Source organism: Drosophila ficusphila, unplaced genomic scaffold (genome assembly GCF_018152265.1).
Source record: "Drosophila ficusphila isolate 14025-0441.05 unplaced genomic scaffold, ASM1815226v1 contig_414, whole genome shotgun sequence".
Taxonomy (NCBI): domain Eukaryota; kingdom Metazoa; phylum Arthropoda; class Insecta; order Diptera; family Drosophilidae; genus Drosophila; species Drosophila ficusphila.
The window spans coordinates 21,088,377-21,104,793 of record NW_025064328.1 but is presented as its reverse complement, the minus strand read 5'-3'; the positions used below and the strand labels follow the sequence as shown (position 1 = coordinate 21,104,793).

At 38.2% G+C, this 16,417-nt stretch overlaps 1 protein-coding gene across 2 annotated transcripts in view; it reads left to right on the top strand.

The window, feature by feature from the left end:
• LOC108101620 (laccase-5) overlaps window positions 1–15,899 on the top strand; it is a 54,520-nt gene extending 38,621 nt beyond the window's left edge. Inside the window, exons 5-8 of one of the 2 annotated variants that reach the window (XM_043208317.1) lie at window positions 3,252–3,447; window positions 3,508–3,720; window positions 13,332–13,562; window positions 13,629–14,138. In XM_043208317.1, the coding sequence (XP_043064252.1) occupies window positions 3,252–3,447; window positions 3,508–3,720; window positions 13,332–13,562; window positions 13,629–13,777 (789 nt within the window). In that variant the 3' untranslated portion in view covers window positions 13,778–14,138. Of the gene's footprint in view, window positions 1–3,251; window positions 3,448–3,507; window positions 3,721–13,331; window positions 13,563–13,628; window positions 14,139–15,505 lie in introns of those variants that run through there. The other variant, XM_043208318.1, reaches the window with a different exon arrangement.
• The last annotated feature ends 518 nt before the right edge of the window (window positions 15,900–16,417 follow it).

The window sequence follows — 16,417 nt, the reverse complement described above, 5'->3', positions numbered from 1 at the left end:
GCCGTCGTCTCCATTGATTAAGCCCGCTGTTCCATAGGAACCGGGTGACGGCGTAGATATCGCGATGTTGTGCTGTGGCTCCCGTGGTGCGTGGACATAACCTCGTTCTGGCTGCACCGTGGCTGTGACACAACATGGCGGCGAGTAGCTTACAGCTGTACAGCCTGTGACTTGTTGCCCGATCGCCGCATTTCCACTCAAATATGGCGGCAAACTTCCACTCAATTGTGGCGGCGGATTTGCACAGAATTGTGCCGGCAACTGTCCATGGCAAGATGGCGTCACTGATCCCGTTGGCAGATTTTCACTCAAGAGCTGCCCTTCTGTTGCGCTCAAACATGGCGCCTTTCCTAGCGGTGTATTCGCCGCACCGCTCATTCCGACGCCGCTCAACCCGATACTAACGGGATTCCTGACGGCCGTCGCTTGTCCTTCATTTGCCCTTGCCTGTAGGAGCTCCTTCTCCAGACTTGAGCGTCGCAATCTGCGTAGTCCAGGGGTCCATAGCCTGTCCTGGTTGTTCCGCCTGGGCAGTGTCCATGGTGCGTTTTACCCCACTTTCCTTTGGAGTCCGTGGCCGCTGTCGTCCACCATCTGCGTTCGCCAAGCCGGCCGGTGTGCCAGATGCTGCAGATGAGGTCCTTGTAGCTGCGGTAGCCTCAGATTGGTTTATTCTGGGGCTCCGTCTGGGCGAATGTGTAGTCGGCATGTCGCACATGAAACTGTGTATGCACGCTTCCAAATGCCGCTAGAGTTCCAACTCCAAGACTCCGAATAACGGAATACGAATAAAAGAAATGACGCCGATCTAAATTCCAAGTGGAGTTGCCTTTAACACTCTTCACCGAAACGAGAAATACCAGATCCCGTAGCGTAAGAACACATCAATTTGACAAGCATAAATGAGCGTTGTGTGAGCGTTTTATTCTGTTGGGGAAAGCATACAAACTTAACTTTAACCTCAACCTATATCTTCTACATACCGCAGTATTTCCTCCCTTCTCTCTTGGAATCGCCGATCGGAGTAACCGTGGCGCCAATCTTAGCGTAGCTTTTTAGCACATAATGTGACCAATCACAAACAAATATAAATCACTAACAAATATTGAACGTAGCGCGTAATTCAAAATACTGACTGACTATCGATACTTAACAGACATTATCATTAACATTATCCGTTCCGCGACACCTAATATATGAAGAACTTTATGATCAAAAGAGTATACATATGTAAGTCGAGCGCCTCTCAGCCATATTTTCCATCGAAACCCAAAATTTTGTTTCTAACGGAGAATGACAACAGTGCAATAAGAAAAACGAAGACAAATTTGGAGTCGGACCGCCGTCGGATGCAAGCAACGATTAGTATTATAAGAGTGAGAAAGAGAGGGAAACTTTGGAATATCCCTTTTTGTTTCCTACACACACGATTGCTTAAGGGGTTACATGGGTTTCAGGGTTTCAAAAAATCGATTTTTTTTTTTTGTCTTATTAAATTCTATAACATTTCTAGAATATTGTCCTAAATTTTCAAGTTGATCCGAGTAATAGTCTCGGAGATACAGCCTTGAGAAGGTGGACGCTTGAGATCACTTTCATTGTCTCTTAAAACTTTAAACGCGTTTTTCTCAAAACTATGTTTTCAAAGTCGGTTGTCAAAATTTCTCGCAAACTACTCAACCGATCTTAATGAAATTTTACACAAGTATTCGAGATATCATTTACAAGGTATTGAACGAAGGATTTTTTTTTTTTTCAATTACAACTATTTAAAAAAAAAAAAGTGTCGAGAAATTTTCATCGAAATTTGCATTTTTTTGTAAAAACGTCTGCCAAAAATCCAATTTTCATTTTTTTTTTTTTTCCTTCGTCCAATACCTAGTTTATTGTCTATACTGAAACACGTTTTTTTTATTTTTACTTTGGATGATCCTGAAAGAAGTTCTGCTGACAACGCGGAGGCACCTTTTTTCCGAGGGACTGCCGGAAATGGCGTCGTAATGGCCGACATTTTGATATTTTTTTTGAAAATTTCACAAAATCTTTATTAAATATGTATCTTTTAAATAATAAAAAGTTTCATTGAAATATTTCATTTTTTATATGCAAAAAAAATGTTTGAAAAAAGGCCGTTTTTTACCCCAGGAAACCCATGTAACCCCTTAAATGCCACGAGTCACCAAGTGACAGCCAGAACTGCAGGGTTAGGATAGCGACTAAGGCAGGCAAATTGCTTTCGTCGTTCGCCTAGACTATGTTTCACTACAAACTCAAAGTCCTGCAAATAAATAATCTTGACACATCCGTCTTCTATAAGGTTTGCTTTAATGCGGCGCAATATTTTTATTAATTTAAAGGATATTTCAAGCTAAATGTCTGAATTTCTTAACTACAGTAGAATCCTGTTATAACGAATCCGCTTATAGTGTCCGTCCAGGTATTGCGACGAAAACTCGATGGCTTAATTGGTCCCCTGACAGACTTATACACTTATATCCTTGTGCTTAGAATAACGGGTATAACGACGAAAACTCGTCGGTCCCTTGAAAGTCGCTATAAGCGGATTCTACTGTACTTCAATACTGGATTTGGTGAAGACTGCCGTCTGTCTGCTTCAATACTGCTGCAAATCCGTCTTTTGAGGCATTCGTGTGTAACTCGGTCTTGTTTTCCCTGGTGTAGAAAATGAGAGAAGAAGGTATCTAAGGCCACTTAACCATTAAAATGTTATAAGAAATATTTAAAAATTATAAAAGCATTTGTTTATATCAGTCTTTTAAACTATTTATAATATCGTACTCATTGCTCTCATTGCAATAGTTTTAGTTAATCTTTAGCTACTGATACATAAACTCAAACATTAACAACTAAACAAGAATAACACTTTATTTGTATTTATAAAACTTTCTCAAACAAACTTAACAGAAGCAGACGAATAAATAAATAGAGTCAGGTCACAAAATAAAATATTAAATAAATAAAATGATTTGTTGTAGCAGTTTTGATAAATGGATGTATGTAAATACTAAAATATATTTTTATTGGAAAAATTATATTATAAATATATTTTTTAATGTTAATTATATATATTATAATATACATGCATATATAATATCTCTATATATTTTTCTAAATTTTTCAATATGTAAATTTCCACCAAACCTGTACATCGATTAATTGCACCTGTAAATAAAAACACATGAATTTATTATGTCTTACGACGGACAAAAACGTACTTAACTAAAACAAAGGTCATGAATCCTTTGGACGCTCAATGCAACCGTCAACGAAACGATGCCATATGCGTGAGCCAACTAAAAAACGCTCTTGAGATTGATCGCGGTATATTGGCAGAGAAGCCAGATGTAAAGATTTTCCTACCGTTCCGCTTCTTTGTGTACCGAGCAGAAGATCTATTCCAGCCAAACACTTATAATAGATTCTTGGGTATGTAATGCAATTATATAACATAAGCAAACAATAAAACGGTTAACCGAAATATTTTAGTGGCACCCACCGGAGACCATGTGATTTCACTTATCGATGAAATTTCCTACCTATCGGCACCAGCGCCGCTGACGTCTCAGTTCAATGATATCAATCCAGAACAGTTTTGTAACGGAGACAATCGCCCCGCTGATTGTGGACCAAACTGTATGTGCACCCATAAGATTGACATACCACTTAATGCAATTGTGGAAGTAGTTTTGGTAGATGAAGGTAAGTATTGTTTTAACCAATAAATAAAAAACAAGAAAAGACGCTAGCTTCGCCGAGCCGAAACTTATATACCCTTGCATTCATTAAATTTGTCTATTATCTATTGTCGGGGCTATTAAGCTATTAATTTGCTACATTTTCGACGATTGTTCATATAACTATCCCTCTGATTTTTATGAAATTTCATTCGAAATTTAAAAATTGTTAGGAAATCATGCTTGTATGATGAAATACAACGCTGTTATATTTTTATTTCCGTTAATTCTATATAGGTTTTTCGATCTTGCCAATGGCTGCTATACGATATAGTTTTCCGATTTTTATGAAACTTTTTTTCGAGTTAAGGGTAGTTCAACAACTGTATGTTCTAAAAATCATGCTCGGGGGATAAAAAATAAAGACGTTTTCATTTTTATGCCGTTAATAATTTATACATTTTTCGATCTTTCCAATGGCATCTATATGATATAGTGATCCGATTTTAATAAAATATATAAAAATCGATGGTAGTTAAAAAACACTTTTTGGAAGAAATCAAGTCGATATGATCAAAATCAACGGCGTGAAATTTTTTTTTTCAATTTCTCGTATGGTAGCTATCCGGTATAGTGGCCCCCTCCGACTTATATTCTGCAATTCTGCAATAACTACACAACAAGATAGCTTTAAAACTGAGAGACAAGTTTACATAGAAACAGACAGGCGCACAAGAATATATGTACTAATGGGTCTCCTTCAATGCGTTGCAAACTTCTGACTGAAATATTAAAGTAACGCTCCGAATATTAAATAACCTTGCAGTTGGCACTTAAGTTTAAGCAACGACTTCACTCATGGGAAATCTTTAGCAGTGGCGTAACTACCGGTGTAGTTCCGGCCCTTTCGGGGCCCCCAAAGCTCGGGGACCTGCAAGGCTGGGGCCTGGGAAATTCAGAAAGCTGCACAAATTTTTGTGACCGTCACATCGGCTGTAAAATAAACTTATGTTCTACTCTCAAAAGTGTCGTTTTCTATAACACAAGTTTTTCTGACGTATGTAGTTACGCCACTGATCTTTAGTAACCAATATTTTTAGATCTTTATAAAGTTTGCAATGTTTTGCACTACAGTATTTCTCTGGTTATGTCAAATTTTTCATCAATATTCTCATTTTTTATATGACGGCCTAATGATTTAGTATTCCGATCGGTGTTACATTTTTATATAGTTTTTCTGGGCTTCTTCTGATGGGAGCTATGTATGCCTTTAAGAATAGCTTACTGAGCGCCAATTCGTTTCAAAATTTTCTTCGGCAAAATTGTGGCGCGCCTGACGATGGATCTCTGTGATTCTTGAAGAACTTGCCATTTTTGATGGCACCAAGTGTTGGCAAGTGTGTAAAGTCCGCCCAATGGTGGCTTTGGACACCTTGTTGGCCTCATAATGATCCAAACCGGCGGAGGACATGGTGGAATTGGAGACCTTTTTCACTATAAGCCGCTTATCTCGAACGTTTAACTTTGTTTTTTGGAGCCCTTCAAAATTTTTTTTTATAGTTTTCATTATCTGCCAATAAATCGTGTACAACATTTCACGATCTATTTATTTTCGTGGCGATTTGGCTCACATTAAGGCCTGAGTCCAAATATGCATCAATTTTCCCCCATCCATTTTCCCATCTTTATCCTAAAGGCCTATTTTAGTTTCATTTGATCAATAAAAGCATCAGATTGAAAAAAAAACGTTTTAAACAAACTGCGCACTGTACACAAGTGACTACTGACAACTGTCCTACCCAAATGAATCGATTTTCAGCATGCAAAAACCATGCAGCAGTGTAAAAACTCAATTAAAAAAGTGGGGAAAGCAATAATGAAAAATGTAATGCATTTTAGAATCACAATATAACAGCGATTATACGAGGTTTATTCAAAAAGTATCGCGAATTTTGTGTTTTTTTATTTATTCATGAATATCATGAATATAACTTGCAGGTTAAGAACTGCAGGGCAAGAACTCATGATGCACCACGCCCCTGCAATCGAAGAAAACTGTCAGCAAAACTTTCACATTCGACCGAAAAAAAATTTAAGCTTTCAACGATTTTTGTCTTTGCTACGAGCGATCAACTATAAAACTTGATAGGTGTCCTATCCAAATGAAACGAATTGTATTTATAAGTAATGGGACAAACATTATAACGTCGTTGTTGTTTATTCCATGAGCATGAATTTTACAACATCGATTTTTTTAACTACGCTTGAACCGAAAAAACAATTTCATAAAAATCGGACAATTATATCATATACATAGCTGCCATAGGAAAAATCGAAAAATCTATATCGTTTCATTTTCATTTGAAATATAGAGTTTTCTAATGACTCTTGAATAATGAGTTGAATTAAATCAAAATCGGACGACTATATCATATAGCTGCTGGAAGAAATCTGATAAAAAACAACGGCGTAAGATTTTTTTATTTCATTCTCTTGTATTGGAGCTATCCGATATAGTCGGCCGATCCGGCCCGATCCAACTTATGTATATACTGCGTGCAATAACTACACAACTCTTGGAAAAGTTTCAGCAAGATAGCTTTAAAACTGAGAGACTAGTTTACATAGAAACAGACAGTCGGACAGTCGGACCGACGGACAGACGTACATACATATTTCTATTCAGATGGTGATGCTGATCAAGAATATATATACTTTATGGGGTCTAAGGTGTCTCCTTCACTGTGTTGAAAACTTCTGACTGAAATTATAATACCCTTTGCTCTGCAAGGGTATTAAAATAAGAACAGTACACAACATTGTTCGGCGGTTTGTTATGGAGAGCAAATTAATTGGGAGCAATCTTTTCGAACATGCGGGTAATTATCAGTTTGCATTCGAGCTTAGTAAGCTTAGTAAGGCAAATGTCAAAATAAAGATTGGCCGGAACAAGGATATAAATAAAGTCTTGGATCATCAAAATCGACCATCTTTTATCCAAGCACTCCCTTAGCTTTATTAACCATGTTTATTTATTTAGCTTTAGGGTCCAAGAGGACGCCAAGATCGTCAACAAGCGTTGTTCTCTCTAAGGTATTTCCACTTGGCGTATGGGTGATATTATACGGATTGACCCGACAAAACGTCATCAGCTTGAACTTAGAGCTGTTTTAAGGGGTTATATACCTTTTTCAGAATCAAAAAATCGAAAAAAATTTTATAAATTTTTTTTTGATGTACATACTTTCAACAATTTTTCTGCAAAATTTTTTAGAGATCGGAGCACTAGAACCTAAGATACAGCCGTTCATAGCGCACGGTGTACAGTGTACCTAATGTCCACCTAAAACTTTAAACGCGATTATCTCGGAATCGCATTTTTGAGAAAAGGTCATTTCGCTGAGCACGATATCTCGGTAACCACTACATCGATCGATTTGAAATTTTGGGGGATTGTTTTTAGATACAATAGCTAGTTCGTGAACGAAGGAATTTTTTTTTCGACAAATTTTTCTATTTTTTTGGGGCGAAAAACTAAATTATTAGACCTCGAAAAATCGGTTTTTTTGAAAAAATAGTCACTGTAACTGTAAAAAATTTTTTTCGTAAAATCCTTCGTTCACGAACTAGGTAACACTATATACTAAAGTAGTTTTTTTCATTTTTTTTTTAAGTTGAGCCGTTTTCTTGTTTTCATGCTCACCGCAAGCCTCTAATGAAAAAAGGACTTCTGCGGGAAGGACTATAACTTCCACAATACTCAAAATTTTCACTCGAAATTTTATACGAATTAAGTTAAGGACACGTACTTTGATAAAATTTTTATTGAATTTAAATAAAACAATGGTAACATGCATTGAAATTATCATCCGAGGACTACGTAGTTCCAGGTATATTTAAATTACGTAGAACTACAAACTTATACCTATCGGGCAAAGAACTTGAAATTGACTTTACAGCAGATAGGTGTCTTAAATAATTCGTAAGATCGGACGAAGATATATGTACGAGCAGGTAATAAAGATTAATATTCCAGAGAACGACAGTTTTATACAATCAAATTCTTATTCAAATCACAGAAGTTCTTCTGACAGTAGCTCTTCTGGCGTGAGGTTAGCTTTCACTGCAACAAAGATACCCCACCCCTTTTAAAATAACGGTCAAGCCTTACTGGAAAAAACTAAGTTTCTGTAAACACATTAACTTGGTACGCAAAACAAGAAGCAATCAGTAAATTTGGAGGTTATTATTATTATTAGGTAACACTACAACCCGCACGCCTCCAATCGGAAATATCCAGAGCAGTTAAGTTCTCCTCCACTTGGATCTTCCATCGGAGCCTTGGTCGTCCGTAGTCGGCCCTCGCTTCAAATACCTTCTGAGCTGGAGATTCTTCATCCGTACGCACAACGCGGCCGGCGCCAGCGCAAAAGTTTTATGATATGCCGGCCCACGCCCACGTCGTCGCCAATACGATCTTGCTAAGAATTTTTTTCTTGAACACTCCAAGTACTGCTGCATTCCTCTGGCGTTGGATGTTTACTGGCTCTCTGCAAAATCCCTTTCATTACAAAATTGAAGAGGTCGCATAACAGAGGGTCGCCTTGTCTGAAATCTCGAACGGTAATAAAAGATTCGTAGAGGTTCGTTCCTATCTTCACAGAGCTGATGGTGCTACTCAATGTCATTCTGCAAAGACGTATCAGCTTTGGAGGAATACCGAACTCAGACATGGTGGCATATAGGCGTTCCCTCGTCGGGCTATCGAATGCAGCTTTATAATCGACAAAGAGATGGTGTGTGTCGATGTTATTCTCGTGGGTTTTTTCTAGGATTTGGCGTAATGTGAAGATCTGGTCTATGGTGGACTTACCAGGTCTGAAGCCGCACTGATAAGGTCCAATCAGTGGGCTGGTATACGGCTTCAGTCGTTCACAAATTACGCTCGATAGGACCTTGTATGAGATGGTAATCAGGCTGATTCCCCAGTAGTTGGCGCATATCGTCGGGTCACCTTTCTTCAGTACAGGACAAAGGACGCTGAGATTCCAATCGTTGGGCATGCTTTCTTCTAGCCATATTTTGCACAAGAGCTGATGCATGCACCTTATCAACTCTTCGCCGCCGGCCTTAAACAACTCTGCAGGCAGCCCATCAGCACCGGCTGCTTTGTTGTTTTTGAGCCGCATAATAGCAACTCGGACCTCGCCATGGCTAGGTAATGGTATATCCACATTGTCGTCGATTGGTGGTATCGGGCTGCTTCCTCCAATGGCGGGATTGGTGCCGTCATCGCTTGCTAGCAGCTTGGAGAAATGCTCCCTCCATAACCTTAGCGTGCGCTGCGTATCCGTAACCAGATTTCCATTTTCATCTCGACAGTTAGATGCTCCGGTCTTGAAACCTTGTGTCAGACGGTTGACTTGTTGGTAAAATTTTCGAACATCATTACTGTCCTGCAACACCTCAAGTTCCTCGCACTCTCGCTTTTCTTGCTCCCGTGTTTTCCTTCTGAAAAGTCGCCTCTCTTCCTTCCTTTTCTCCCTGTAACGTTCACACGTAGCTCGCGTTGCGCCAGACTGCAGCGTTTTCTGTGGGCGGCGTTTTTTGCTGCAGCTGCGACGCGACACTCCTCGTCATACCATTGGTTCCGTGTGGGCGGGCGCTTGAATCCAATGGTTGTTTCAGCAGCAGCTCGCATGGAGTGGGATATGTGCGCCCAAAGTCCGCCGGCGTCAACAGAGAGCGGGTTAGGTTGGTGGAGTAGTTCCGAGAGGTGAGTGGAGTAGGCCATTGCTGTCCGTTGTGATCGCAGCCTAGTGACGTCAAGCTTTCGTTGCGTGATGGGGCGTATATTTTTCGCTCCGCATAGCCGCATGCGTATCTTGGCTGCAACAAGATAGTGGCCCGAGTCAATCTTGACTCCACGAAACGTACGCACGTCCATCACGCTTGAGGTATGCCTTCCGTCTATCACAACGTGATCAATTTGGATGCGCGTTCTTTAATCAGGGGACAGCCATGTGGCCTTGTTGATGTCGAAGTGCCGAAATCTGGTGCTACTCACTACCATGTTTCGCGCCGCGGCGAAGTCAATCAGCCTGAGACCATTGTTAGAGGTGATCTCATGGAGGCTCAAACGACCGACGGTGGGGTCAAAGATGCGTTCGCGCCCAACCTTTGCGTTGAAGTCCCCGAGGATAATCTTCACGTCGTGGTCTGGGCAGCGGTCGTATGTGTCCTCGAGTCTCGCGTAGAATGCATCCTTGACAGCATCGTCCTTCTCCTCCGTCGGGGCGTGCGCGCAAATTATGCTAAGATTAAAAAATCTAGCTTTGACGCGGATTGTAGCCAGCCGTTCACTTACTGGGGTGAAATTGGAGACGTGGCAACGAAGTCTCCGGCTTATTACAAATCCGCATCCAAATTCGCGCCTCTCCGCATGGCAGCTGTAGTAGATATCGCAGTTTGCTCTCTTGGAGAAACCTTGTCCTGTCCATCTCATTTCTTGAATGGCGGTAATGTCAGCCTTTAGTTTTTCGAGGGCATCCGCCAGTTGGATAGAGGCACCTTCCCAATTAAGGGTTCGGACATTCCAGGTGCATATCCTCAAATCGTAGTCCTTTTTCATTTTGCGGTGGTCGTCAACATAAGGGGGGATCTTATCGGAGGTTTTCGTTTCGGTCTTCACTGGGCTTCTTTTTTTACGGGCGGATTCCAAACCCTGCGTTCAACGGTTTAATTTCCGGGTGACTTGCACAGGGCCTTTCTTTTATATTTAGCTACTTATTGTCCTTAACCACAATTATTGCTTACCTAAAATGGCTTGAGCATATGGTGTAAAAAAGTTCGTAGCATACGAAAAATTAAATTTTTCCACCTTCACTTTATCAAATGATAAGACATAATTTGTGGAATCACTACAAGAGCATTGTCAATATAGGCCGGTAGTCTGGTCTCAGGAGTGTCTTGTGGTGTTATATTTAATTGGTTAGGTGTAATCCCTGATTGGGAACCACCTTCAGACAAATCGGAACTGTTTATCGGCATAGGCCGCATACACTACGCTGTGAATAGATCGAGGTCCGATTTTTTTTTATGTGCCGATCTTAGCCATATTTGTTGTTACTCTTAGGCCTATTACCAGCAGCTATTTTGCGCTTCGAGGAAAGATCATTAGCCTTGCCAAAACTATCTCTAGCAGCGTTGCCAGTTTTTTTTTTGGCAAGTCGGGACTTAGGAACTTTTTTAGTGAAAAAAGCGGGACTCTTACGTCAAAAGCGGGACATAATAAAAAACGTATATAACCAGAAGTTTTTAAAATATTTATCTTTTTATTTCCATCCAAATTAAGTTAAAGTACAATAGATAGTAAAATTAGCTATAGAAAATATATTTTAACAAAAATATAATATTTCCCATGATATTTACTTTTTCGTTAAATATTTGGGTTTTCGTTCCCTGAATAAAAAAAATAATAATAAACAGAAATCAAAATCAAATAAGTACTATTCATTAGAACCATATGGCCTTTTAAACAATAGTCTGAGGAGTAAATGTTTCAAATTTTTACTTACAATAAGAGAATAACTATTTATAACAATCACTTATTCATGATATTTCTGTGAAGATTTCACTTCTTTTAAAGTTCACGAACAAAAACACGTGAAAAACTTACTTTTGTTTGCTTAATGAAATCAAACTAAATTACGCACGCAATGCAACTCACTAAAAGATCACTGCTTCACTGCACTAAAACAAACGGTAATCGTTATTCTTTCGTTGATAATCGTACGTTTTCGTGAAACAAAAATTATAAGCAAATGAAAATAAGGAAAGAGCGAAGAGAAAGAGAGGAAGTCGCAGTCGCACGCGCCTCTCTCACTCCTGAGCGCTTCATCAGCCCGCACTTTCGAATTATCATTAAAAAGCGGGACTGAACCTGTCCCGCGCGGGACATTTAATTTTAATTTAAAAATCGGGACGTCCCGCCAAAATCGGGACGTCTGGCAACCCAGATCTCTAGCTATGCCAAAATCAGTAATTTACTGAAATCGTCACTTAATCTTGTGCAGCGCTGTTAACGCATATTACAATAAGCTATGCCAAAATTAGTAATAAGTCCCTTTAAGCTGACATCAGTAAGGCACATGAACGATTAAAATCTTTCACAACTTCGCGACAAGCGTCACAGCAGAACTGCAAACCAAGACCTTTACTGAGATCGTCACTAGTTCTTGTCCAGCGCTTTTAACGCATATTACCATAAGGTGTGCTTAAAGAGTAATTTGACTTTGAATTTTAAGGGAAAAATATTTATTTATTTATTAATGTTTATATTGTCCCCTTCAAAGTAATCCCGCTCATATAAAATACACTTATGCCAATGGTTTTTCTTATCCTCAAGCACTTCTCATAAGCACTTTTCGGTATTGCCTTGAGCTTTTCCTGCCTTGAGCTTTTCTTCAATCGTTCCAAATCTCCGTCCTCTTATAGGTCCCTTTTTGGGAACAAGAAAAAAATCAAATGGTACCAAATCCGGTAAATATGGCTGAGGCATGATTGTGCAAGCAAAAATGAGTGAGCAGAGGCGTTAATGCGTTGCAAAAGCCATGAATTGTTTTTGCTTTTCGCAAACGGTGCATAATTTCCAGATAATACTGTTTATTGACCGTACGACCATATTTTAAAAACTCTTAATGTTACAGTCATGGTAATTGAAAAAAACACTGAAAACAACTTTGGCGTTCAGAACGAGGTTCTTGAAAGAGTTTGTATCACTTGTAAACATTTTTTTTACTCAAAACAGTTTCAACATTGTACGTGTTACGGAGCACTTAATTTTATTTTTTACACAAAATTTTATGCAAATCCATTGACCCATATTTTTCGATAGCTAAAAATTGGGGAGCATGCAAACCACTTATAATCTCCACGCCACTCACAACCAAACAAAAAATTCCGTTCACTTGAATTTAGTACAGATGTTCCAAGACTGTACAAACATGAAAAAAATCGATAATCGAAAATACGCTCCCAGCGAAATTTGAAAAGTCACCTTACTTTTTGAACACACCTTGTACTTTTTTTAGAAGAATATTTTTACACCGTTGCCAGAGTTGCTAAGTATGTATTATAATTTCAGTCAGGGGTTGCAACGCAGGTATATATTCCTGGTCAGCATCATCATCGAGCACCGCTCTATCCATACTCCTGTTTCCTTGCAAACTAGTCTCTTTATTTTAAAACTACCTTATCGTAAGATTGATCTACTATATCACATAGCGGCTTAAAAAAATTTACCTTATTGAAAAATTAGAGATAATAATTATTGACAAAACACCTTATTGCTGACGAAGGGCGTCGCCAGCCGATGGCGCAGGGGGGCAAGTTGACTTTACCTACTACAATTCTGACCTCTCTCGTTCGTTATAAAAGTAGGGTTAGATTAATTAAATTGTATCAAGGATCCTAATTTGGTGCAGCTGCCCCTCCCTGCCCCCCTTGGCGACGCCTTTGTTGCTGACGTTGTAAGGATTGGTTCCACTTAATAAAGGGTATATAAGTTTCGGGTTACTTGTTTAAAACGATATTACCGACTATTACCGATTATTATATGTATTTTTTTTGTTGCAGTTCAACAGCCCAACTTGTCCCATCCTTTTCATTTGCACGGATATGGCTTTAGCGTCATTGGTATAGGCCGATCACCGGATTCGTCCGTAAAGAAAATTAATTTAAAGCACGCATTAGACCTGGACAGGCGCGGACTACTACACCGACAGTATAACTTGCCTCCTACGAAGGACACAATTGCGGTGCCGAACAATGGCTACGTTGTTCTCCGTTTTAGGGCTGATAATCCTGGTAAATTGAAACAAAATATATTATATTTTTTAACAAATATCGTGTTAACAAACGTTTCCTTTTTAGGTTTCTGGCTTTTTCACTGTCATTTTCTATTCCACATTGTTATTGGTATGAATTTGATTTTGCAGGTCGGCACTAACGCTGATCTGCCCCCAGTACCACCAGGTTTCCCAACATGTGGTGATCACACTCCACCAATTCCAATAAACTAAGACTTAACCGAGACGACAACTCCCCAAAGCCACATGGCAAGGCATTTTGAAAACGAACAACGAAATTTTTTAGGAACTTAAATGACCTACATACATACTGATTGAATAGTTTGTAAAAAGCCTAACCAATCCCATTATATGTACCAATGTATATATTTCTGTAAAATAGCACAAAGCACAGATATCCTTTTTAATAATGAGAACACTGCCAATGCCCAATTGTATATTAATCACAATATTCATAGGAGTATTGACGACCCTCCTTTACATTTGATACCCAGCATCGTACTATAAAATGTATATATATAATAATATGTGTGTATTTGTAGAAACTAAAAATACAATACATTTATTTATTTTATGAGAATCACGTTACTTTTCCTCTGTAATGTTTGAAATGACTGCAAGCAACCAACCGCTTTTCTTATATTTTCTGCACTTTATTTGAGTTGACTGTAACTAGGAACATATGGTTATTAAGTAACCGTTTTAACATCTTTATCTTAAAACATTTACCAATACGGTAAGAAGTTAAAAAAATCACTACTTTTGACCACGGCCGAGTGTTTAAATATTTTAGCCCTCAATGTTGCACTCAAATATATTCATCTGCCATAATTTTTAAAATATATTCTTAAATGTTAAATATTAAACAACTTACGTTTCAATTTTTTCAAAATTTTTTTCTATGCCATTTTTTATCATTGGACAGGTTTAATAGTTTTTATATATTACAACATTTTTAGTATTTTTTTAAAACTAAAAAAAATTTCGCATATGTGGTGTTTCGAATTTTTTTTTATTAAAAATGTCTGCTACTGAAACTAATCTTGTCCTTAATTTAAATTGTCACATGTTTCAAATTTGGAAGAACTTGTGTTTAACCTTGTAAATTCTGTTTTTTTTTTTAACATGAAGGCTTTAAAACTTATTAGATTCAAATCAGTATAACGTAAAATAGAAATTCCGACTATATTTACAACATTGCAACACGAACATTTTATAAGGGTTACCAAGTCGAGTGAAACACAGTTCAGTATTTTTTGTACTGCACCAATAAAGAAAATCGAATAATGACAGCTGGGTAAATTTGGATGCAAATATGTATATTTCTGACGAAAGTTCTTGTGGTTCACCGCTCGAAGTCCATATGCTAGTTAAATTTTGTTGTTCTTTAACTTACATTTTTCTTTTAATCTAAAATGTATATATTTTCTACCTACAACAAAAAAATAAAATAATTACTTTGTAATGTACATTGAACCGTTTAAATAAATATTCAACATATTATTTTTAAACTGAAAATTTAACTCCTTTAGTTCGATTAAATTCTACCAACTCGCCAGCAGCTAGTAAAAGTCAAACCCATGTAAATCGCTAGCTGCAAATATTCTACGCTTAATTGTACTTTTATGGATATTTTACTCCTGGTACCTTTATATATTGTATATGTACATATGAATGTCTGTATGTATAATCTCTAAAATAAATTTATTAAAACTTTTAATTGATCTTTTGATATTAAGAAAATATTAATGACCACAACACAAAACGCCTGTTTATATAATTTAAAAATTGTTTACATTATCTTACTCGTACTTAACAAGCATTAAGCTATAGTACTTACGTGTGCACATATGTACATATGTATTATCCATTTGCAAAAAGCATTTATGGTCTTCTACCTTAATATAACAGTACAAAGTTAACAAAGTGCCATTTTCACAGATTCTCAACCCTTTGGATGCTATTTGTGATCGCAAACGGGCTGATGCGATTTGCGTTTCGAATTTAAAAAATGCAAAAAAAGTCGACAAAGGCGTTCTGGTTGAACGCCCTGATGTGAAAATCTTTTTTACCTTTCAGATTTTACGTGTATGAACCAAAAAGTTTATTCATACCAAACACTTACAACCGTTTCTTAGGTATGTGAATTTAAATTGGTGATTGATTTTTTTTCAGAGACTTTAAATTTCTTTTTTATGTATGCACTCATATTTATTTGCGTAATGGGTATTAACAACACCACGACACCTTCAAAACTTTCCTTTACTTATAGTTGTGCCTAGTGGGGATCATCTGACATCTTTAGTCGATGAAATATCGTACATATCACCACCGGCACCCCCTCTATCACAAATCGACGACATTCCGCCCGAATACTTCTGCAACGGGGACAACCGACCGCCAAACTGCGGGCCAAACTGTGAATGTACACACATGGTTGACATACCACTTGGAGCTATTGTTGAAGTGGTGTTGGTTGATGAAGTCCAGCAAGCGAATCTTAGTCATCCATTTCATTTGCATGGTACAGCCTTCTATGTAGTAGGACTGGGGCGATCGCCAGATAGGTCAATAAAAAAATCAATTTAAAGCACGCTCTGGAGCTGGACCGACTGGGCAAGCTTGAAAGAGATTTTTCGAAGCCACCTCTTAAAGATACAATAGCCGTACCTAACAATGGATATGTTGTTATGCGGTTTCGCGCAGATAACCCAGGCTTTTGGCTTTTCCATTGTCACTTTCTTTTTCATATCGTCATAGGCATGAATCTCATCTTCCACATCGGAACATTGGAAGACCTACCACCAGTTCCACCCCGATTTCCAACATGTGGAGACCATGTGCCACCGGTTA